The 25,285-nt window shown below is 38.1% G+C and overlaps 3 protein-coding genes across 3 annotated transcripts; 1 reads left to right on the forward strand and 2 right to left on the reverse strand.

Annotated features, from left to right (window-relative positions):
- The first annotated feature begins 547 nt into the window (after positions 1 to 547).
- LOC106132054 (coiled-coil domain-containing protein 34) lies at positions 548 to 2,686 on the forward strand. The gene is made up of 4 exons (XM_013331367.2): positions 548 to 1,174; positions 1,530 to 1,779; positions 1,954 to 2,100; positions 2,436 to 2,686. Exons 1-4 carry the CDS (start codon positions 611 to 613, stop codon positions 2,495 to 2,497), a joined length of 1,023 nt encoding a protein of 340 aa, XP_013186821.1. The 5' UTR covers positions 548 to 610; the 3' UTR covers positions 2,498 to 2,686.
- A 358-nt stretch (positions 2,687 to 3,044) lies between these two features.
- On the reverse strand, positions 3,045 to 23,191 carry LOC106132055 (uncharacterized). The gene is made up of 19 exons (XM_060947407.1): positions 23,075 to 23,191; positions 22,276 to 22,474; positions 15,630 to 15,790; positions 15,165 to 15,296; positions 14,535 to 14,714; positions 13,855 to 14,190; positions 12,940 to 13,756; positions 12,683 to 12,816; positions 12,261 to 12,419; positions 11,987 to 12,165; positions 11,770 to 11,902; positions 9,802 to 9,920; positions 7,237 to 7,304; positions 7,019 to 7,146; positions 6,296 to 6,502; positions 5,823 to 6,027; positions 5,293 to 5,444; positions 4,077 to 4,286; positions 3,045 to 3,296 (listed from the first exon to the last, which is right to left on the reverse strand). Exons 1-19 carry the CDS (start codon positions 23,189 to 23,191, stop codon positions 3,117 to 3,119), a joined length of 3,816 nt encoding a protein of 1,271 aa, XP_060803390.1. The 3' UTR covers positions 3,045 to 3,116.
- On the reverse strand, positions 8,252 to 9,620 carry LOC132902409 (arginine kinase). The gene is made up of 2 exons (XM_060947375.1): positions 9,617 to 9,620; positions 8,252 to 9,528 (listed from the first exon to the last, which is right to left on the reverse strand). Exons 1-2 carry the CDS (start codon positions 9,618 to 9,620, stop codon positions 8,252 to 8,254), a joined length of 1,281 nt encoding a protein of 426 aa, XP_060803358.1.
- Positions 23,192 to 25,285: the final 2,094 nt, after the last annotated feature.

The following is a 25,285-nucleotide window of genomic DNA, read 5'->3' on the forward strand; positions in this document are numbered from 1 at the left end:
GTGTTCTTATTTCTTTCAGTCCCGTAAGAACTAATCTTAGTATTCAAATGACTTAATTGAGACAACTAGAGATCAACTGATTCATTTACATTTATCACGTCTTAATCCTATCCTATCCTATAATAAAATTATGGGATAAACAGAGTCAACAGTATCGAATAGACTGAGGCCATGTTAAGTTGGATTGATCAATGATGGAACTTGAAATAGCGATTTATACCTGAAAATGTTACATACCTACCTACTTTTGTCACTTCATCCGTAGGATTCATGCTAGCTCGTTATTTAGGAATTATGTACTATGTTGTCTTATATTTTCTATAGTTCTTTAACCTTTTTAAACCGGCAAATGCCTAAAGGCAAAACGATTTTGGTACCGGTTGGGCCGTACCTGCTGAAGGCTATGACCTATTTTTAAGTGTAGGTACCTATTATAATACTGGCAAATGTTTTCTTGTGACGTTCACATTTCAAACTTATCGTTTTGACGTTACTTACATTGTGGTAAGATATTTTGGCAAACCTAAAGCTGATTTTTTATGTTTATTTAGCAATCATTGATTCAAGACATTTTATTTGTTTAGTTATGATTTATTTTTAAACCTGTATAATGGCGAGTGATTTTGAGAAGGGAAACTTTGGCGATAGTGTCCAAAATGATCACTTGATAGATTTGAATGCAAAGCAGTCAAATCACGTTTTTGATGGAGCTGGTGAGAATATACATTACCACAGTGACTCCGATTCTCAGGGGTCGCGAAAGAGTAAGACTCGTTATATAAACCCTGCCATATATATAGAAACAGTAGAAGCGTCCCGCTCGGTGACGTCACTACACACTGATGGATCGTGTATAGAAGTGACTCCTCACCCACATAGCACGTACCGCAGTAATTCTACCCCTTTTCTGAGCGGACGCAACTTGAGTTCGGAATCCTCTACTAGTATTCAGAGGAAGTCTTGCCGACTGCTTGAGAAAGATCACGGGTCTGGCGACGAAGAAGGCGAAGACACGCCACGTAATAATCGCACGTATCGTGAAGATGCACAAGACACCTTTAGATTGTCAGTTGCTTCGTTGTCTACTACAACCACAACTAAGGAAGAACGGGAACGCAACGAAAAGAGAAGACAGGAGGCGTTTAAGCAGTGGCTTGAACGGAAGGAACAAGAAGTATGTACTTTACCTTCGTACTTTAAAAGAAAATAATGACAATCCTCCTGACGTTTTCCATTAGTGCGTCCTCTATTTGGAAGAGCCCGATCTGTCAAATACACAATTTAGGCATATTTAAGTCCGGTGAATTATACGAAGCGTCTCTTGTCCATCATGCCTACCAGTCGAACCTTCGACTGGTAGGCATATAGGTAGATGGGTAAGGTTACTCAACATTCATCATGGTTGGTGCAATAGGTGAAAGTGCATTTTACACGCATAGTCACGTTACTCCTTATGACAACTTTCCAGAATGAAATTGAGTGGTCCATTTCTAGAGTCGGGTAATTTTCTTTCTATTTAATATTATCAGAGACGCGAAAAGCTTCGCCTCGAAAAGCTGAAAAACCAGCCTGTGCCTACTACGAGTCCGGAACAACGCGAGGAGTCGTACCGCCGGTGGCTCGAGCGAAAGCGGACGCAGAATGAGCGCCGGCGAGCGGAAGACATCATGAGACGTTACAGAGAGAACGAGCGATTAGAGCGGGAGCGCATCAAGCGGGAGCAGGACCGCTGCGAGAAACTTAACGAGTGGTTCCGTAAGAAAGAGGAGGACATCAAAGGTTCTTGAGTTTCATTTTCTAAGTTTCTCTTTATGAGGAATTTGTTTGACATCAGCATTGAGGCTTATAAGATCCTCGATTGCTAGCAGGTTCCAGCTTTAGGCAGATATCTGGTAAATATCTACTGTCTGACAACTCTCCCAGGAAAGAGACGTGATGTATTCTGTTTTACAGCAATGAAAACTCGCGAAGAGCGCAAGGCCGCTCGCGCTGCGCTGGAGGAAGAAAAACGGCGCGCCAATGGCGACCGCGCCTTCCGCGATTGGCTGCGCACGAGCAAGAACAAACCGCTGCCAGTCCCGCTCAACCAGGGAGAGCTCAGTAAGTGAATACTTTATAAAAAAAAAATCGAACAGATTGAGATATCCCCAAAGTTAGTGGTACTTGTAAGTACTTACTGACTATATGCTTGAGTCTTTACCGAAATGTAAAATAATATTTACAGGTTACTTTCCATGGTTTGAAGGTAATCATACCTTCAAATAATTTTCCAGCACGCAATTAGGTACTCTTAATAAAAATAACCTTAGTTATGTATTATATGCAAATTTACTCTCGCTCGCTCTGAATAGACTATGGTCAATGGTCATATTTTTTCTGTTTATAAGATATCGCATTCCTATGAAGAGATATCCATTCTTATTTTGTCGTTACAGGCATGCGCGGCTCTGTATCCCAAATGTACATCAACCCGATCCCTTGGCAGTCTCCAACATGACTGATGCTCAACTTGCCAAATACCTTCACTAAAGAACCTCGGCTAAATGTTTTAATCTTTAACTATTATGTAGTTTTGACGACATTTGTCATTAATGTGTACTATCAAAATCAAGAAGATTGTGTCTTATTAAAATTCTTTATGCTATTAATTAGTCGAATATATTTTAGAGTAAATTTTAATTTTTAGATTAACATTTTCACATGATTATTAATTCGTACCAGGCCGTTTCTCGTAAATGTACTTATTTTTATTAGTTGGACGAAATAAAAGAAGCTTGTACTTAAGTGTTTTTAATTTCTAATTAAAATCTCGAATAGGGTCCCATCAAATACAAATAATATGTACCATAGAAAATGACAATTAGCGAGTGAGTATTCACTCAATTTTGTATTAATAATCTAACATTTATATTTTATAAACTATGTATATTGCGATTACGAATAAGTGCGTTATAAGAAGCGTCTACGATATCAAATCCTATATCGAATCCAGACAGCCTGCTTACAAAAGATTAATGTAGGTACGAGCCACAGCCATTTTTAGACTAAATCTAAGTTTCTACAAAAAGTTCTACGTTTCCGTCTTGTTTTTAACCAAACTGAATGAAGTTTTTGCTTCAGTAGACTTCCTCTTCTTCTTTCAAACGCAATATGTCCGACTTGTTCATGAAGTAGTAGGAAGGCTGCCGGCCCTTTAGGTCTTTGAGGACTCGCTTGGCTCCGGCCCGGATCAGCAATCTGCTCAGTGACTCTATTTTCTCTACTCCCATCGCGTAATGCAAAGGCATGCGTTCCAGCTGTCAACATTGAACATAGAATAATGCCCTTTTGAAGAGAAAAATATGGTTGTTGGGGCAAATCATCATAAGAAGGCACCCTTAAGGCCTTCTTATGATGATTTGATAAATAATAAAACCTATTTCACATTGATGAACATAGCAGATTGCGGACGGTGGACTTCTATTACAGTACGGACACGAAGAATTGGCTCAAAATGGTTATCAGCTGTTCTAAACAAACTTTTTAAATTATTACCTAGGTCCCCAATAAAAACAGTCTAATTTGATCTAGGGCAGCTGAGGAAGGCAAGTCAGATCCTACAAATAAGGTAAATTACCGTCTTTGTCGTGTGGTTTCCTGCACTTAAGAATAGAATAACTCCATATCTTTCCCATGGATGTCGTAAACGGCGACAAAGGAATAGGTTTATAATCTTGGGATTCCACTTGTAGGCTAGCAACCTTTCACTATTTGAATATCAATTCTATAATTAAACCAAACAGCTGAACGAGGCCTATCAGTCTTTTCAAGCTGTACTGACTGACTTTTTGTATTTATGTATGTATGAACCGTCATTTCTTGGAACAGTTAATGCCAATTTTCATTTGTTATTGGCCATTGTCATTTATTACTGTGATAATAGGAAAAGTACCGCGGATTTAGAATAATCTATATCTAAATTACTGAATTCAAACCATGCTGCTTGTAACTTTTGTTGTTATTCTAACTGTCGCTATCAGGAGTAAGAATAGCTGATAGGGTCAACTGGAATAGCTGGCGCTAAAACAGTCTCATACATTATCTCCAATCCGTAACAGTTCAGGATAAGTTTGCGCCAAGTAGGCGACGATCTCCTCGTTTTGGGCCAGAACAGAGATGTGCAGGGCGGTTCTTCCAAATGTGTTCTGACTGCGGGCGAGCGTACGTCCTCCTTCAGCCGACAGTATTTCCTGGACAGCCAACAGGTCACCACGTCTGACAGCGCCGTGAAGAGCTTCTCGCGACTCCTAGTGATAAAATAAATAAAAAGTAAACTATATACACGCATACACATATCACGACCTTATCCTGACCTGACCTGACTGAGTAGTGAATGTTGAGTAAAATGAAAGGTTATTAAAGTAGTTTTGTTTGTATAAGCCACTCAAGTTTAATAATAATTAAGTAGTATTGGACAGGTAAATTAATATAAGTACGACTTTGGTATAATTAATAACGAGAATGTTTATTAATACCGCTTGTATGTTACTAGGTATATATAATTTTCTTTGAAACAAAAAGTACGTGATTTTCTGTTATAAATGATCAGCAGTTTCAAAAGCTACGACCATGTCGGCCATTTCACTTCCGGCAGGTTTTTTCAATTATTCACCTTAATTTCAGTTGGTCATGAATAAATTATACATCAACCTACTGTAACAACACAAAAGAACATACGTTATATATGCAGAACAATAAGTTCATTGCCATGTAGAGTACGTCTAAACTTAATTTGTAAAGCTACGAGTAACATAACGACCTCCAAGATGTATTGTTTTGTGAGGCAAGTTTGTTACTCCAGAACTCAGGTTCGATTTTCAGGTTATATTGTGTACTCGCAAAGATTTCTGTCAGCAGTTTTGGTTGCTCTTTGTGTTTGTGTACAATCTTATGAAACTAGTTTAAGAATTAAATAATTTTTTCAACCAACACGATTTAACCCAGAATAATAAACATACGTTGAAACTCGCAGCACAAATACAAATCAATGAGCGCAGCACATAAGAAAATTAGTTTAATTTTATCGTAAACGTTTTATTGACAATTAATATTGATGATATAGGTATTGATCAAAAGAAAAATAATTTTAGATATACAAGTAGTAGGTATAGTTAACATCTATAGCTTTTAGCTTAAAGCTATCCTTTATAACTAGGAATAGCCGTAGCATTTATAAATTTCAATACCATTGGCTTTGTCGGGGAAGACATTCATTATTACGAGATGAAGCCGTGATGAATGAATCCTTTGTACCTCAAACGCTGGAATGGAAGCGAGAAGGTTCCCCATTTCGCTGTCCCCTCGCTGGGTGATCACGTCGGTGATTGTCACGCCTTCTTCATCGACTACGTCTAGAATGTGATCGTAACCTTCTAGTAGTAACTCCATTATTTTTTCTGTATTCCCTGGAATGTTATTATAGTTGCTTAGTGTAAACAGTGCAGTAATATTGATTGCGTCGTTAGCACTTTTCAAGTAATTGAAATATATTTTTACAGTTTAGATTTCACACTAGTACATTTTGAATGGTCGGCTACTACCCTGGCATCAACTAGCTTTATATAGTGTTTTTGTACTTAACTCGCCTTACAAAAATAAGTTAAGTGAGAAGAGGCAACTTCATTATCTAATGCTCTTGATTAAAATTGCATGTAAGCTTTTTTAATCAACAAAGCCAAAATAAACCTATAAGCTTCAAATTCTATAAGTATGATTGTTCTTTTAGTTTTACACCCATTTAGAATTTCGGTGTAGTAGATTAAGTAGACGTAGTTTACAATTACCTCTCGCGGCCAAATGTAGCACCCATCTGTCGATCTCTGCCGTGTTCTCCAAGATGTTGGCCTGTATGGACACGTCCCGGGCTGTCCGGTACAGCTCGTCCCGGTATCCCAGACTGATGTCGGATTCCTGCAGGAGTTGGAACAGCGCGTTCCTGGTGTGGGTGCGAGCGGCCGCGAAGTGAAGCATGGATTGGCCGTGTTCGTCCTTTGAAGAAAAATAAAATGAAATGTAGAGCCCATCGCACAGATTGATGGAGCACTAAAAGTTTTCCATATTCTTTTATTGAGGAAAGGTCTTAAGACAGTGCAGAACTAAAAACATTATCTCTGCACTAAGAGGCAGTCAAATAAAAATATTTAAGGACGTTTTTTCAGTTGTTTAGAGTGTCAAAGTGATTTTAATGCATTCATCAATTACCATAACTATTATATTTTCCTGACATGTCTGCAATATTGAAAAACAAGTGTCTCACTCGACTGGCACTGCTGAAGGCTGTCTCCGGTCCATCGGGAGTCGTTTCGGGCTGCGGGTCTACCGTCACCACCTCTATGGGGCGGTGTTTGGTGGCGGTTTTGGAGGCGCTGCGGGCGACCTTAGCCGCCATCGCGGGCGCGGCGACGTCTGGTGGTGCCTGCATGTTCTCCACTTCTGCCGCCTGACGGGTCACCATCAGATTCTCCTGTTTTAAATGGTTCTGATATTTTTTATGCACCTAAAAAGGAAGGGCCTTCGTTGCGATGGACGGTACAGGCTTTGATAGTCTACTCTTACAATGAAGTAGGTGATTATCTTTTCCTTTTAAATATTTATTAAGAACGAAATGCCTAAATGCATGTTCAAAACACAAGGGTAAACACAAGAAAAACAAGAAGTTGTAAAGTTCCTGTGTATGTAAAAAACGTGCAAAGGTTTTCAAATAAATAACCACATGTGAAAGTGGCTTTCTAGTTTATAACGTTATTTACTGTGCGAAATCTATGATTACAAACTTCTCATCAAACGTAAAAAAAATATTCTTAGCTAACTAAAAAGAAAGTCGCGTAGTAACTACTACGAACCTACGTAGCGACTGCTACGAACTTACGTCGTAAGTCCATTCTACATTCTATATCCAGAATCCATATTAGAACTGTTTGAAGACCAAAAAATATCTAAACTATCTAAAAAGAATGTTAATAAATTAGTTTTATCTCACCTGCGTACCTAATTGAGGTTTCTCTTGATCAGGGAAATTGTGAAGAAAACTCGCCAGAAATGCAACCGGGTCCTTGGGTTTAACGTTAGCCACTTCGGTCAGACCTTTGATCAAAGGATCGCCGAGAGCTGCAAAAACGTCGTCCACATAAGTGTCTTTATCACTTTGCACCATTTCCATTGTAGAATTAACTTATAAATAAATAATATCGCGCTTACACTTTGCTAGGTATCTGCCTTCGTCGGTCTGAAAGATGGGAATGTCCATGTGGCCATTAGCAGCTCGGCTCGTACCTGAAACCGATCAATTATTCACCGTGACGAAGTTGACCTTCGCTTCGCTTGTGTGGGTTCGACACATGTGTTAGTAAACCACTGGTACATCTGCCGGGGGTGGGGTGGTGGCTACTGTGTGCCGGAGGTAGAAAAATGTACGATGCCACGATTAATGCGGTGGTCATAATTGATATGACCTACTCATATCGATCGTATGCCACGACAATACGGAACAGACTCTAATATTGATAAGTATTATTACACTTTAATAGTGTGCACTAATTTATTTCAGTTTATAAAAACGCGAGCCCATGATTAGACCATTTTCTGATTAAAGATAAAAATTGTTTTTTTTTTATTATTGGATGTTATTCTTATAATCCAAGCTAAATGTTTAATTCATATAATCATATTTCTAGATATCTTCTAAAATAGGTAGAATATTAAATTATATCTTCACTGGCAAGGTTTTTATGCTGATGTGATTAAGAAGGTTTAATCCATGTGCGACCAGCAATTTAAAATCAAATCTATAACGTAGAAAATGTCTTTGATCCTAATAGAATTAAGGTTTTAATAAAGACTAATTTACATCCTCGACGTAGTCTTGAGCTCAATATATTGATGCTACACACAGTGTTTAATGTAGGAAAGACAAGAATGGCTGGTGAAGAGCGTGCAGTAAAATGCTAAAGCAAACGTTGAAACTGCTTGGTGTAAAAGCGTTGCCATCACGTCACTCTGTAGCACACGGACACGCGAACTCACATTTTGCACGTAAACTTTAAATTTTATACGAACCTATTATAAATTCAGATGATAATAGAAATCTAGATCGATGATGCTCATCTTCAGCCATTTTTGTCAGCACCTACATACATCTTTCCAACATTCCATTTACTATGAAAAAGTGTAAAAATGATTAAAATTAAAACTAAAGGTTATTGTCTTCACTTGTTTAAAATTTTGGATGCTTTTCAGGGCTATCTAAATCGGCTAAGCTGCTCCTCTTTCTTCGGAAAATATTTGTTAGCATTGTCGCAATGTGAGCTGAATTTTGCATGGATAAATCTTTCTCCAAATGCAAAAGATTTGATGAAGCCGTCGCAAAGTCATTAAAACAGTTTGTTTCTGTAATGCTTAGGGATTGATAATTGCTTATTCTTGCTATATTTGCACTTAACGTTTCTCTGTATTGTAATCCTCTCATGGCACATAAATGTTTCATATTATCCGAATCTTTAGATAAGCCAGGAAAACTGACAATGAGGCTGAATCTTATACCAGCACCTAAATATGTAGGTCTGCTGCTCAAGTGTCCTAGTTTTTTATGCCAGACAAAATCAAGTCTTTCGTGAAGATACGACATGATAAAAGACATTTTACTAAATGGGAGACCTATCTCCCCTGGAGAATCTGTAGGTGTTGATACGAGCACTCGCAAGTGGTCATGTACATTTATCCAAACAGCTACTGTTTTATCTTCAGTGACAAAAACGCCTCGACCATAAGGCCAATGTCGACCATGTAAGCGAGTGCAGTCATCGATTTCTTCCCTGTCACATAATGCTATCAATAAACCACTAGACGCAAGAGATGCACAGATTTCAGACGGCTTTTCTAAAACTTCATTTAAAGTGTAATAAGTACCGCCTTTTTGATCAGATTCGGGATTTGAAGGTTCACTGAACTTTGTGAAATCATCTTGCATTAATATTGTTGTTATTATTCTTTCAATGGTTTCCAATTTTCCTACCTTTAAGTTCAATGGTAATTCAAAGCCGTCTAAATTTCTCGAACATTCAATAGCACCAGAAAGTACGAACTCATCGTTCGGATCGATATTTAATTCAACAAGGGGTTCAGCTGCCGAGGTCTTTGGCTGTATTTTTATAAAGTCGGATTTAGGGTGTAAAGGTAATTCTGAGTTTATGTTAATATTATGCAAATCTTTGATAAGTGGCATTAAAAATTCATGAAAAACTTCATACACATAATAATCGGGTGCAGTTATTCCTCCAGGAAAGTCTTCCTCAACGGTTTGGACAATATTTCTATTATCTGGTAGTTTCTTCACTGCCGGCCAAATAACATCAAAAAGGTCATGATCGAGTTTTGTTATTCTTTCTTTAATTACTTCAAAAACTGAACGTTTAAGGAATCTGCTTAGGACTAATGGTGGTGTAGCTTTATTAGACGATGCTGAAAGTGGGGTGCGGGTTGGTCTCGCTGATGCTAAAAGCCGATAGCAGCGCTCGAGGGTGTCCAATGACTCCGGAGTATCCAAGGCTCGTCGGGACGACACGTGATCTTCCGGAACTACACATATTTAATTTTAAATTCGATTACTAAGGTAGTTTTTTTTAAATTTGATTGATTTGATCTAAAACCTGTTTAATTATCTGGTTCTTATTTCCTAACGATTGACAGGTAAAGGATTTCACCTCTTTTTTAAATAAAAGGTACCTATATAATTTATTTTTATAGACCATATAAATTATACGCCACCTACCTTTATCTGATAACATTTCACGTGCGAATTCTTCAGTTATTCCATAATCTGACATCAATTGAGTAAACGGAAGCAAGTCCGGATTTTTTAAATAATCTTCAGCAGTTCGACCATTCTGAAAATAAATTAAAAAAATATTACACATTCTTTGTTTTTCAATATGTCGTATTAATACATTCAGTCAGAAAAGTATCGGGAATGGATTATTTATTTATGGTTCCAAAATCAAATTTTTGTTTTTTTTGTTGTTGTTAGATTGGCACAATTGTTTTCCATTTTGGCGCGGAGTTTGAGTTGCATCTGTTGTTTATATTAAATACAGTGCTATTACAGTGTTATATCATATCTAGTGTGTATTGCTAATTTCATAATGGATAAAAACATCGAACAAAGAGTTTGTCTTAAATTTTGCATTGCCAATGGAATATCGTATTCGGAGTCACTGAAAATGTTACAGAAGGCTTACGGTGAATCGACTTTATCAAAAACTCGTGCTTATGAGTGGTACAAAGCGTTCAAAAGCGGTCGAGATGTGATGGAAGATTTGCCTCGCTCTGGTAGGCCATCAACGTCTGCAACTGAAGTTAACATCGCAAAAGTGAAGGAAATAGTGACTGAAAATCCTCATTCAACTTTGAGAGAGACAGCCACCGAACTTTCTGTATCTCACGAGTCGATCCGTACCATTTTAACTAATAATTTGGGTATGAAACATGTTGCCGCTCGGCTAGTCCCAAAAGACCTGAATTTTTTTCAAAAACTCAATCGCATGAGAGTCGCTGAGGACATGCTAGAACGAGTCAATTCCGACCCAACATTCATGAAACGCATTGTTACTGGTGACGAGACGTGGGTTTACGAGTTTGACATGCAAACTAGTCAACAAGCTTCGGAGTGGCGCCTTCCAACTGAACCGAAACCGAAAAAACCACGCCAAAGTCGTTCAAAAGTCAAAGTCATGTTGACTGTTTTCTTTGGCTATCGCGGTGTTGTGCACTCGGAATTCTTGCCGGAAGGTCAAACGGTAAATAAGGAATATTATTTGAGTGTTATGCGGCGTTTAAGAGAGCAAATCCGACGAAAAAGGCCAGATTTGTGGAAAGAAAATTCTTGGATTTTGCACCATGATAATGCACCTTCGCACAAGGCCATCATTGTGAACGAATTTTTAACCAAACACTCAACAAATACCATCGAGCAACCACCATATTCACCAGATATGGCTCCAGCCGACTTTTTTCTTTTTCCTAAACTCAAATTACCACTTCGTGGCACCCGTTTTCAATCGGTAGAAGACATAAAAGAGAATTCGCGGCGAGAACTGACCTCAATTCCGGAAACAGCGTTTAAAAAATGTTTTGATGATTGGATTATTCGTTGGCGTAAGTGTATCGTTTCTAAAGGAGCATATTTTGAAGGTGATAAAATAAATTTGGATGAATAACAAACAGTTTGTGTATTATTGTGTATATATCTTTTCCTGCTACTTTCTTGACAGAGTAGTATTAAAGGTGCCATGAGATTTCCGGCATGGAAGTGGTATCAGGCGCCTAAGGCTTATAAACTTAGGATTCTTCGTTTAGGCGATATGCCAACAACCTGTCTGTTTTTGAATCTTAATTGCATCACAAGCCGTACAACTGAACTTAGCTTTTCAGTCTTTGCGAGACCGTTGGGTCTGTCTTTCTAGCAAGGGATATAGACGTTACTATGTGTGTATAATATGTGTCGTGTTTCCCTACCCAAAGAGCAAAATAGGACCCTATTCATATGGCTCCGCTATCACTCCATGTTGGTCGGTCAGTTTACGTCATGGCTCATAATGTAATTTTCTTACAAATTAAGTATTTCTGATGAAAATTAAAAAAGGCATGACACCCATGCCGGATGTTCTTTATTGTGGTGGTAGTATTGTGTTTGTTAACTATGAAGTTAACAAATTGCAAATTAAATAGTATTCTTACGTCATCTAAGTCTTTTGAATTAGAACCAAGCTGCTGTAATAAATTGTAATAATGTCCATTATCTGGCAACACAGCGGCATAGTGTAAAGCAGTTCTTCCTTCAAAGTCTACAGCAGATAGTGTTTCTGGAAACCTACAAAATACACACGAAAATAAGATGTTAGCTGTAAAGCCGTTAGAAGCAATTATTTTTAGGTTAAATCAATGAAAGTTTCACCTTCCGCCCAAATATTTCATGATGTTTGTTTTTCCGAATACTGTAGCCACATGTAGCGGAGTTGCACCGTTAGGTGATATCGGATCCCGTGCTATTGCAAACTTTCTTCTATCCAAAGCTGCTTGCAGTTCCCTTATATTTCCTTCTCTAGCTGCCAAGTGAACTCTGTTAATTTTTTGCTAAAATAAATAATCGACAAGTTGGTGTTTGGTATGCATATATCGCAAGAAAATACAAAAAAAATAATAAGTTGGTTGACTAAAGATTTATTTACCATATATGTAGGAACGTTGTCTAAGAAAGCTTGTAATTCAGAGTTTCCAGATCTTCTACCTACTAGTCTCGATCCTTCGCCATTTAAAACTAAAGTAGCTAACATTTCCATATTGGCACTATTTATTAATTCTGTGACTTCAGGGTCTATTTCGTGATCCTGTGGAATTAATGAAAAATATGTTAAGTGGTGCAGATGTCCTTGATTCCAATAGTGAAAGGCGTCGCGATCTAAATTGGTTAGAAACATATAACTAAGAAGCTGGCAAATCATTATGACACGGTGGTTTTACGAAGTGTCTGGGTGTGCACGAAGTGCTTCTACTTAGTCTAAAAACACCACAACTAACTATTTATTTTCCGCATTACCTTCAAATTCAGTTGTTGTGACATGCTGACGTAACATTTGTGAATTATACTTACAACAACAAGCAGGTCGCCATGAACGGATTCTTCTCTTTGAGTTATACTTGCATCCTGCGAATCCTGTTCAGCTTCGCCACTAACAATGCCAGATATAAGACTTTCTTGTGTATTTCGGCCGTTGGTGTCGTTTCCTTAATTAGCAAATAATCAAAAATATTGAACTTGTCAGGGACCCTCTTTTAAAACTGAAGAAGATTACTAAAATTATGTTTTGATTGTTGCGTGTAAAGTGCCAGAAGAGATACTAGTGTTACCTCTCTTGGTACTTTCTGTGTCAATTGATTCGTTTGCTATTTTATGCAATGTTTCGTTATTTTCTGTGTGTGTATCTCCTTGTACTTGAACATCATCATCGTCTTCGCTGTGGTCATTATTAAATTTACCTTCACTTCCTGTAACACCAGAATCTTCTTCTTTGATATTTTCGCTGCCTTCAACTTCATCATGACTTTTCACAGAAGTTGTTTCTTCTATTAAAACTGGTTCATTTTCTTGGTGATTGTTTTCATTTTGATCATTTTCGCTATCATCGACTTGTTTGTTGTCGTCATTATCATCATTTTGCTCAATAAAATTTTTGCTTATGTTATATTCAGATTCATCTTTGTCGAGTTTTTCATTTTTTTCATTACTCTGTTCTGCATTATTGTCACTACTATCAATATCTTCATTTTCCACATCACGCTTAGTTTCATCGTCATTTCTTTCTTCCAAAACTATCGGCTCCTTTATTTGATCGCTATTTTCATGTTCTTCACTTTCGTTATTTTTTTCATCATTGTTCGCTTTAAAAGTATGGTTGACTACATCTTCTTCATCTTCAGAATCATGTTTTTCTTCACCTTTTTCTTCATCAGACTTGTATTTTTCTTCATTATTTTCTTCATCTTTTTCTTCATCAGAATTGTAATTTTCTTCATCTTTTTCGTTTTCTAACCCTTCTTTTTCAGAATCCTTTTCATATTCAAAATCATGTTTTTCTGCCTCATCATCTTTATCTGAAGGTTCTTCTTCTTCTTTAGCATCTTTTTCAGTTTCATCAGTTTGATCATTTTGAACTACTTCATCAACCTAAAATGCACAAAATAAATATACATGCAAATGTTAACCAAGAAGCGAAGCAAAACAATTAGAAATACATTCCGTGAGCATGTTTCATGCAGTCTCACCTTTGTATGATATACTTTTTTATCGTCCAAGTCTGGTAAATTTTTTATGAACTCTCGTGTACTACTAGCTTTCATTGCATTTGTAGTGTGAGTTTCCGTGCTATCCGAAACTGTTTGAGTATTGTTTTTAGATGATAAATTTTCATTTGATGTTTTCGTATTCTTCCTCCTCGATTTTTTATTTAATTCTTGTATTACTTCAGTATCAAGTAGTTTCCAGTCCCATGATGATGGATATGCACTTGATGGAGTTCTGGGTGCCTCAGGTACAGATTTTAGATTAGACTTGTCTATTTCATGTGGTCTATTAATGTAGTAACCCGGGGTTTTATTTTTCTACAAAGGAGGTTTTTTTTATTAGTTATATATTACTTTTAGAACAGTCAGAATAAGTTTTCTACACAGTAAAAGTAGGCAAAGAAAAATATTATCTAAACAAGACTAATTTACAACTATCTCGTGTATAATGTCCTATCTCGTGGAGTGGCTCGGTTCTGATCTAGTCTTTGGGTTGTGGAGGTCATACAAATTCGGGACGACGATAATGGAACTTAAACTTTAACAAAAGTTCGGCAATCATGTTGGAAAAATATGGGGGAGGTCTTTGCCCACTAGTAGAACATGCGGAATCTATAAGCTTAATAAGGTTTAAAATATTTTACCAGCAAAGAACTACTTACGTTATCAGTAGCGGCCTCGTCTGCCCCCATACTGACCAGCATGTTATACGTGTGCTGTTCATCTCTGACCGTAGCTGCATAGTGGAGGGGGGTGCGACCGTCGTTGTCAATATCGTTGATGCCCTGAGGGTATCGCTCTGCGATGTACCGGAGTATACCCCCGTGGCCAAGGCCTGCAGCCTGAAATTTAGTTAAATAAACTAAGCCTAACTTTTTTTTTTTATACAATTTGGTTTGGTATATAAAATGGACGCTGAGAACCGGACAAAGAGGTAAGAGAAATGTCAGAAAGCGTGGAGTGCAACGGGGAACACGCATGGATGAGAGAAAGTAAAATAGTTGGACTACATAGCTTTTAGTATTAACTCCGCCATATTATTCTGGAGGTGAGCTAAGAAGTTAAATGTACATTTTAAATTACATTTAACTATGTCACAGATATTGACATCAATGGTTTTCAGATGGTGCCGAGACAACTGTATTTATTGGTCTGGAACCGCTCCCGGGCGTTCGCCCCGCACCAGCCTTTTTACTCGTTACAGGGAGGTAGGATGCCGCCAGCGTATCTGCGAAGTGGCGTCCCAGACCAGCGCGCGACCCATGAGAATTATTTGTCATAAAAGTACTGACCTTATGCATTACTGTCATGTTATGAGCGTCCCTGCTGGAGAGGGCTTGCGGAGGCACCGGGTCCCCGGAGTGCTTCATGAGGCCCTCCAGGTCATTCTGGACGACTGAGTTGTGGATTTCCCGAATCGTATTCTGAAACGCATAAATACAAAAATAGTTATTTAAATATTTAGCAGTAGCAGATGCAGAATTTCATGATTTTTGATATATTTTTTTACATCTAGAATTAAGTCAGAAAGTAAAAGTTGGAAGCGGTTTTTTACGTACCTACTGACATATTAAATGAATGAAATAATTTCCAAATTTCTTCAATTCAAATCAATTCATTATTTGTCTATACCTATTGTTTATATTTGTTTTACTACTATATACTAGATTAGTAGTAGTATCAGAACATCTTGGCGATGAGTTGAAGCGATTGTACAGGTTAAATCGAATTTTAAATTTGAGGCACAGTATACTGACCATAATATAAGGCACGGCTTCTAGAAACTTCTTGACTACGGGCTGGTTGGAGACCTCGCTGAGCAGCCTCGCGCCGTGGCCCTCCCACACGACGCGCTGCAGACGCGACATGTCGCAGTCGTGGCACCATATTCGTATGTTGTGGCGTTTTATCACCAAACCTATAACAATTTAAATTTTTTTAGCCTTGATATTGAAAAATGTTGATGAAGTTTGGCAACTGTATGATGATGAGGCTAAGGGTCGCCTGGCTGTGCGTAGGGGCGTGTTGGACCCAACATTAATGTATGGGAGTGAAAGTTGGGTGTGGCAAAAGAAGCACGAAAGCAGAATAAATACGGTGGAAATGAGAGCCTTAAGGAGTATGATCGGTGTCAAATTGAGTGACCGGATGAGGAACAGCGTAATAAGTGAATGTTGTGAAAGAAGATGTAGTAACAGGAATAGAAAAGAGTATGTAAAGATAGTTAGGTCATGTGGAGAGGATGAATGAGGACGATGAGTGTGTGGAGGGAAAGGTCGGGGTGGGAAGGCGACTAGACGAACGTATCATGATCAAATTAAGGACATCCTGGCAAAAGGTCAGGTCAAGAGTACCCGAAGCCGCTGAGCTTGTATGAAGAGAGTTAAGAATGTGGATGAAGCGAAGGAAGTATGCAGAGATCGTGGCAAGTGGAAAGATGTAGTGTCTGCCTACCCTTCCGGGAAAAAGGCGTGATTTTATGTATGTATTTATGATGATGATGAAGGCATTTGTTTGAAAAGGAAATAAGAAAATCATGATAGAGGTGAAGCTTAGTACAAAAGCTAGTTCAAAGTATATATAACAATTCATCCGTTTCATGTTTCGGATTAAAGTTCACATTAAGAGTGATACTACTTAACCTCTTAAGCTTTGAAACTTTGTTTACTCCGTGACTGGTAATAATTATTGACATTAAAGTAATTCACACATTGTAAAAAAAAAACTTTCATAAATAGACTCGTGTAGAATTACGCAGAAATGCAATCAGTGGAAAAGTTCAAGGCGGCCATTTATAAAGGGAAAAAGAATGGCATTCAAAGGTTGAATTATTTACGTGGTTGAGGTAACTGTGATTTCTTCACCCTATTTAACATTTCCTAACTGTTCTTGTTATCGTGAATCGGTGGAATCTATTTGGTTCTCCTTCAACTTGATAAAAGTTTTGATAAGTTTTCGAAATAAGGGAAAGTGTGGTCTTTGCAGCTATTCTACACGCACATAACACATTCTTTTGCTTTAAAGCAGTAGTTTCTATCATATTTTATAATCGTCAATAGAAGTATAACAAAGAGTTGTTTTTAATTTAATAATTAAAATTAAATAAAAAATAAATAAAATTATAATTTAAATTTTATTATATTCAAGGAATTTAATACAGTTACTATTATGATAGGATGGATAGGATTGGATCATGTTAAAATTTAAGTTCTTATTATCTGATATCAATGGAATTCGAAATGACATTTTTTTTTGGGCTAGAAAATATACGTTTTGGGTCTAAGTCCGGCATTGTGCACGTTTACTTTTCTAAGAACATGTTAAAATTTAAGTTCTTATTATCAGATATCAATGGAATTCGAAATTACATTTTTTTTTTGGGCTAGAAAATATACCTTTTGGGTTTAAGTCCGGCATTGTGCACGTTTACTTTTCTAAGAACTGGTATTATTGTTTGTAGTGAACAAAAAAGAATTTCGTAATAAACAAAATAATGTCGCAAGAGTTAGAAATACAATTGGAAAGATCTAGTAAATTATTCGAACAATTGACATCACAGGTGTGTGTATGTATGTGTGTTAAGTCTAATGGCTGGATCGGCTCGGTGCGTGCCGACGGACGTATTCGACACATTGATTTCTAACAATCGAATGGGGTTGAATGTGTCACCCATAATTGAATGGTGACTGTCCCCATTTCAAGAATCGTCAATATTAAGCTCTAGATAATAAATTTGTATAGGTTTATAGAGAAAGAAGACACTATTAGCAGTTATAATTTACTTATAGGTTGCATTATATTTTGTATACATTTGAGGCCATATATCATTTTAGTTATTAGGCTGACGTCACTCACTCGGTTTTAAAAAATTGATTTCAAAACGTAATACTTATTTTATAACAGCTATTGCTCTTATACGCGTTACTCACGCAGGTCAAACCCGTAAAATTTGGTCTAAACGCCTGAATTCACGTTTGACTCCACAAATTAAGCCGTTAAATATTTATAGTATATGCTTGCTAAAGCACTGGTAATATTTGCCCAAGCACATCAGTTCCTGGGCTAAAAACCTAAACCTAAAGGCTTCGAACCACACAAAAAGAAGCAGTGACGCACCTTCCTATAAATTTATGTAGAACGAATGATTGTGTGAATTTCTTACTCATCTTTGCGTGCCTATATACTTCAGGGCAACGGGGGAACGCTTTCACACATTTCACTCCTTTTTGTATGAATAAGAACTGTAAAACCGTCGGTTACCATCTTAAGTTACTTCTTAGAAATAATTCTTGAAAGGTCTATAATTGAAAAGTATAATATGTAAAGATTTTGAACTACTGTAGTTGCATTACATAAATGTTTCATTTTTGTAATGTAACTGCGTAGTTATAATAAATAAAGTTATCGCATTCAACACGTAATAAACAAACGCTTTCGTCTTTTATGCACGAAGGAAAAAATATAACATGCAACCACATTAAATTCATTTATGTGCATGTACCAATTATACTTTTCTGAATTCCGCACTCGTCACGTCTTTGCCGCTTACGGAGTAGACAGAGCCAACATTCTCGAAAAGGGTTGAATATCACTTTTAACTCGATGAGTTAAGTACGAGTACATCAATTTGGATGTAAATCGATACTCTTATGGTGAGATGGAATATTATCATATCAGGCAACTGAATGTGTGATTATGACCAAGCTTGATTAGGTTCGCGCTGTTAACAGAATAACGCAGATCAGACGAAAGTAGTTCGGTATACTGCCTTACCCACTCGGATCGTGGTCACCAGGATAAACGCTACAATAAGGATTTGTGATGATCAATAAGTTTGTTATTTGGTACGACTTCGTCTTGTGGGAGCAGCCTGCAGGCTTCTATTTGGGGAACATATGTCTGGCCATGTTGCCTCCGCCGGGCCTAAGAAAGGGAAACCGAAAATGGCTAAACGTCGCGAAAGATGATTTGTGAGCTATTTGAATCTAAAGACGCCAAAAAACGGACAAAGTGGTTAGAGAAATAGAGAAAATTTGAAGGCGGACCCTGGGCCATGAAGCTCTACAATGAAGAACCAGGAATACGCAAAGATAATAGATAAAGAGAAAAAAATAGGTATGTAACTCCATTTTCCTGTATATACATATATTCTTGTCCTATTTCCTTATAAAAGTCCAATTAACGTTATTTTAAAGTCGTTTTCAGAAATAACATAATTGAAAAACGCCTACTGAGTCAGCTGACGTGGCAGGGTTTGACAGGACAATAATGTACGGTCTCTTCGGCCTGGTGTCAAGGGCAGCCTACATTATTCAGGCACCTGAACAGACAGACAGCTTTTAATGTTTAATGACGAATCGATCGTACGCCAGCCAGCTCCACATGTCTTTATGTAGGACAACAATTCAACTTCAATTTTGTTTTTTGTGACTCATTAGAGGAGAAAATGTGTTCATATTGTAGAGTAAGTTATTTTAACGGCATTAAACAATAAAAACATAAAATTTTATTACTTCTTTCTCCTTTTACGTCAATGAAAAATACATACAAACTTTGTCAAAGTTTTGATTCGATGATATTTTTATAAATGTTATTTATTGTCTAACTCTTTTGCCATAAATTGAATTTTCAGCATGCACTGCAGGTGGAAAATGTAACATTATATCATAGTTCAAATGTAACTTTTTCGTGGCTGTATGCTGCAGCCCACATTTGAATATTTTTATTTATGTGTCTGCATTGACTAGATAGAAATAATAATTTTTGAATGCACGAATATCTGCAACATATTGTCCTTATTAATGTCAAAGACGTGATTATATGTATGTTTGAAAACACACAGTATACGACAGATAATCGGAGGAAATTCTGGAAATCCTCTTTTACTGCACCTCTTGACCCACAAAGAATTTCCATGTTAATAATTGCGAATGTACTACTAAACAACAGACCATCTAGGCCGTACAAATATGTGGATATGTGCAAAAATAAAAATGGGTAAAGAGCAGATATAAAAAGATATTGAACACTATACCAGGTAAGAACGCGATTTTTATGTTTAAATCGATCGTACAAATGTTCTTCTTTATCTTCTTCTTTAGTAAATGGCTTTTTAGTAAATTTCACTAAACTTATGTTGCTCAGTAAGCAATGGCAATCAAAAAATGGTGTCTCTGAACGTTGAGAACGTCATATCGTAGGATATGTACGACTTTTGTAAGAAGACAGTGTGGCAATAAATATTTGAAGCAACAAGTTTGCGTGTGCCAACCTTCAGAACAAGTTCCGAGATTAACATAATCGAAACTTTTCCGAACACTTACAAACACGACTCGTACGTTACGATAAACATCTGTATAGAATTTTTATAAGTGCCTTTGCTGATTGTATCGGTATTATGTAACTTTGCTTTACCTACAAACACCGAAATAAGTTACAACGTTTATAATATGTGATGTCTAACAAAAGGATCCAATTTATTTTTTATTTCTACAGTTTAGTGTTTTTTGTTCCCTGAGTGTTAATAAAATCAGCAAATGTTAGTAACATTATTGAAATACTTAATTGTAATTAAACTGGAAACCTCCTTGAATAAATAATTAATGTTTTGTATGAATAATGGACTTTCAGAGATTAGAATGACTTATTTCGAGGGTTACATAAAACGTAGGGTGGGCGTCAACTTTCAGAATAGTGCTTCCATAAAAATAAATATTCATGACCACGCAGAGGCCGCGCCTTAGGAAGCCAAGCCTTTATCTGCACGCTAATAAAATTAAAACTGAGGCGAAAGGAGTACTCGCTTCGATGAACGCACGTCATGTTAGATTTGTATTAGACAAATTCTCACACCATTTTGGTGACAGAAAGACGAATTGACCAAACTGGTGGTGAATTTATACTATGGCATAGGTAGGCGTAAATATAGTCGCGTCTATATCCCTTGCGGGGTAGACAGAGCCCACAGTTTTGAAAAAACTGAAATGCTAGGTTTAGCTGTATGGCCTTATAATGGAAATGAGATTCAAATCGTGACAGGGTTTCTAGCTCATCGCCTACAAAAGTGAAAAAACTTGGGATAAGTTTATAAGCCTATCCCTTAGTCGTTTTTAACAACATCCGCGGAAAAGATATGGAGTGGTTGTTTTCTAAAGTGCCAGAAACCACACTTTTATTAAAAGTTATTATTATATTCTGTAAGTTATGAATGGAAGTTACAGGGATTAAGGTAATCATCCTCTAGGCACTTGTTCTGCCTCGTCTTTGAAAAGCAGTCCGACGTATGTCTATTGCCACGATTATCTGATAAGATTTCAATCCTACCGTGTTCATATACCTACTATAACTACTCTTATCTGAGTTGCATTGTATAATTGCTAACCGATGCACCTACGGTAGGTGAAAACATCGGTAGGAAACCTGCAAATTTACATGTTTTCAAATGGAATTTTGGATGTGTAACTATGATTTATCATTAAGGCAACACAATGTGTAACCATAATTAAACATCATAGATAAGTTTTCCTTGGAAGATTGTAGACGTGAGCTGTGAGTCGATTAGAATAGAATAGATTAGATTTATTTTCAAAATTGGATACAAGGTATCACTTTTTGACGTAAATGTGACGTCAATAAGTGATATCCAATCCTTGTATCCAATTTTGTTAATTTTTGTTAAAACCTGTCTTAAACACTCCAGCTGCTCACAGGCGGTATGAGTTCCACTACACAGAAGGTAGGACGCAACTGGGACTAACGGCAGGAGTTTTTATACCTTCAGGTCCGAGTTAATAAAATTGGTTAAAATTCAATATAACAAGATTTCAAAAATATTAAAACAGTTATTTTAATCATTTAATTCCTACGTCATTATTCATCAGCAGTGCCTCTACCAGTACTTAAATTTTAGCTGTTAATGTGAAGTAGTTTTAGAGGTACCTATTCGGACATTTCCGATTAGATTAATCTCAAGAAGGGTCATTTATTACATTTTTTTACAAATGAGCTTTCATTCTAAAGAATATCTTTATGATCTTTTAAATTTTTTGTGCCTGTTTATGTCTACTAACACGCTGGGAAATATAACTTTACGATTACGACTATGAAATGGGGTCGTTAGGTCGTATACCAGCCATATGGTTATAACTATTCGAACTCCGAAACTGTATGAACTATTTAAAAAAAAATTAATTTAAAGGTTTCATGCCAAAAAAACAACTTTGAGAAATGTTGTTCTTGAATTTTGTTCAAAAAAAGAAGAAGACGAGGAAAACCCACAAACCTTACGGTTTCCTTATTATCTGATCATGTCTAAAGAGGTGAGCAGCGTGAGTTTTTGTTTTTTATCTTTTATTGTTTTGCATCTTTGTGTTTTTTACCAATGAAACTGTTTTCACGACTAACCTGGTGGGTTCCTCGTTTCCCTGGCCATGTCCGGCGAGCTGGGCAGCGCGAGCAGCGAGCGGGCCGGGCCGCGGTAGTGTGCGGGCGCTCTGCCGGCCGCGTCGCGCGCGCCCCGCGCCGCCCCCGCGCCCTCCAGCAGCGCCGCCGCGGCCGCCTCGTCGCGGCACACCGCGGCGTAGTGTAGGGGTGTCCGGCCTTCCTGTATGATGGTCATAGCTTCTCATATAATCCAACATACATACATATAGTCATGTCTATATCCCTTACGGGGTAGACAGAGCCTTTAGTCCCGAAAAGACTGAATGGCCACGTTTAGCTGCTCGGCTTTATGATGGAATTGAGATCCAAATAGTGACAGGTTGCTAGCCCATCGCCTAAAAAAGAATCCCAAGTTTGTAAGCCTATTCCTTAGTCGCCTTTTACGACATCCATGGGAAAGAGATGGAGTGGTCCTATTCTTTTTTGTATTGGTGCCGGAAACCACACGGCACCTCATATAAACATTGACAACAAATGGGTAAGGTTCTTCTGCAATAGTAACAGTTGTCAGACACCAGTCTGGGTGGCGCAAAGCTAGTAAAAGCTTCAGCAGAGTAGCTGTATTGCGGCAAATGTCGGCGGCAAAATAAAAAATCTATAACTTTTCCCGTCTCACCTCTTTCCCTGAGAGGTAGGCAGAGACACCTTTCCACTTGCCACAATCCCTACATACTTCTTTCGCTTTATCCACATCCATAACGCTCTTCATGTAAGGAGCTTTTACGCCAGAATATTCAATATTTCTTATCATAGAACTCACGGAATCCTTCTGATGCACCAGCATTGGGTTCTGCTTGACCAGCCACTCTGCTATGTCCATGTAGTCGTAGAATATGGCCTTGTGCAGCAGCCCCACTCCGGCCTCATCCCGGCACATGATGTACTTGCGACGGTTGTACTCAGAGTCTAGGAGTTCCTGGAATTGTATACTTTTTGGACATAGAGAAGATGAACTGGTTTGTAAAGGAGTTAGGGATATATGAGAAGAACGTAGGGTAACCCTATCCGTTAATCATCATTTAAAGTAACAGTACAGGGTCATTTTGGGTTTTGTTTTAATAAGTTACTACTATTTAATTTTAGTTCAAAAATCTTGAGTACCTCCTAATGAAGGATTGAAATTTTTTAAAAACGCGACATTAATTTTTTATACCAATTAATTGAAAAATCTGTTTTTTTTTTCATTTCACGTACATTATAAGTAAGCGTATTGTTGTAATAATCATATTAAAATTGAGATCTTTTAAACAAATGCTCTAATTAATATCGATCGTAGCACCTCTGTAGCACTTTCGTAGAGGTTGCGCAGCAACTCGTAGCTCTCGCTACGAGTTCATTCTATATATTAATTTGACAATGTTCACATTTAAAGTGGAAGTGAAGGGGAGTAAGGGGGAGAACGGAATTAACATCTTTCCGGCCCCAACAGTCAACCTCACCTGCTCGCGCGGACAAAATACTTTTCATCCGCGGCGGTTTTTCTCGGAAGACCGCGGTGCTCCCTGCTAGACAACCGACGAGGCAATGGCGACCGAGCAGTGGCGGTATAACCACACACCCAACCAATGGTTGGAAGAGGCTGCAGGAGCCTGCGGGATTAAATAACCCCAAAAGACTGGTGCAGAAGGCAAGGGGAAACCACTGCAACTATTTTCCCGAGAAAATTGTCATGGAAGTAAATACACAAGAGGTGCTTTTGCCATGCAACCCGCTTAGCAACCGGCGCCGTGCTGCGTCCGGGGCGCGCGGTGAGAAATGGACTACCGGCCTTGCAGAAGTAGGAAACCAGGCTTCTCATGGAAAATCTGTTACTGGAACATCAGTTAAGCTTCGTAAAATCCAAAAGATAGGAACCTGGAACGTTCGAGGCTTGCTACAACCAGGAAAATTGGACACTGTGAGACGAGAGGTGACCCGGTGTGGCTTGAGCATTTGCGGATTGAGCGAAACTCACTGGAAGAACAACGGTCACTTCGTTACTGGTACCCCCACACCGTCTACTGCTCTGGAAATGAAAGTGAGAGCCAAAATGGAGTTGCTTTGCTTATTCCAAAACATCTAAATAATTGCGTACTTGGTTACGAACCGGTAAGCGATCGCATAGTCTCTATGAAACTCAAAGCTCTTCCTGTCAACTTGAACATCGTGCAAATATATGCCCCTACTAGCCGATCTACAGAGCAAGATATTGAGAGGTTCTATACTCAGTTGCAGATTACCATTGAAAAAATACCCAACAGAGAGCTACTTATTATTTTGGGTGATTTTAATGCAAAAATTGGTACTAACGCCCGACAACACAGTGACTCAGTAGGGAATTTTGGACTTGGTATGAGAAATGAGAGAGGTGAGAGATTTATGCAGTTCGCAGATGAAAACAACCTGGTAGTGGCCAACAGTCTATTCCAGCACCATCCTCGTAGATTGTATACTTGGACATCGCCTACTGGACATCGCAATCAGATAGACTACATCCTTATCCAATCGCGTTGGCGCACATCCGTCCTCAATGCGCACACAATGCCCGGTGCCTGCTGCGGCTCGGATCATGAAGTTTTGATGATGAAAATGCGATTAAAACTCAAATCTGCCAGAACTCCTTGTAAACAAAAAAGGATTGAAGTCACAGATAAAGAGAAATTCACTTTCACCATCGAGAATAAGTGGACGGAATGGCTAGAAACAAAACGCGGTACGCCAAACCCAAACGTCATGTGGGAAAAGGCCAAACAGCTTATCCAGCAGGCAGCAACAGAGTCTAAAACGCAATCAAAGGCGCACAAGCGGCAACACTGGATGACCGAAGGTACTCTTGCTCTTGTTGAAGAGAGACGTCGGAAGAAAGCTCAGGGAGCAGACATGGGGACTATTAACAAACTGTCTGCTGAAGTCCAAGCAGCATGTAGACGAGACCACAACAACTACCTTCATGCCATCTGTCACGAAATCGAGTCTCATGCTGGAAGACACG

The sequence above is a fragment of the Amyelois transitella genome, chromosome 13 (assembly GCF_032362555.1).
Source record: "Amyelois transitella isolate CPQ chromosome 13, ilAmyTran1.1, whole genome shotgun sequence".
Lineage (NCBI taxonomy): Eukaryota > Metazoa > Arthropoda > Insecta > Lepidoptera > Pyralidae > Amyelois > Amyelois transitella.

Excerpts from the sequence above, each read along its gene's own strand:
- LOC106132054 (XM_013331367.2), top strand. The coding sequence starts at position 611 with ATGGCGAGTGATTTTGAGAAGGGAAACTTTGGCGATAGTGTCCAAAAT. Across the intron at positions 1,175-1,529 it reads TTGAACGGAAGGAACAAGAA|AGACGCGAAAAGCTTCGCCT; the intron begins GTATGTACTTTA and ends TAATATTATCAG. Across the intron at positions 2,101-2,435 it reads GCTCAACCAGGGAGAGCTCA|GCATGCGCGGCTCTGTATCC; the intron begins GTAAGTGAATAC and ends TTGTCGTTACAG.
- LOC106132055 (XM_060947407.1), bottom strand. The coding sequence starts at position 23,191 with ATGTGCCGGGATGAGGCCGGAGTGGGGCTGCTGCACAAGGCCATATTC. Across the intron at positions 22,475-23,074 it reads TGGTGCATCAGAAGGATTCC|GAAGGCCGGACACCCCTACA; the intron begins GTGAGTTCTATG and ends ACCATCATACAG. Across the intron at positions 7,147-7,236 it reads AGGCAGATACCTAGCAAAGT|CTCTCGGCGATCCTTTGATC; the intron begins GTAAGCGCGATA and ends ACGTTTTTGCAG.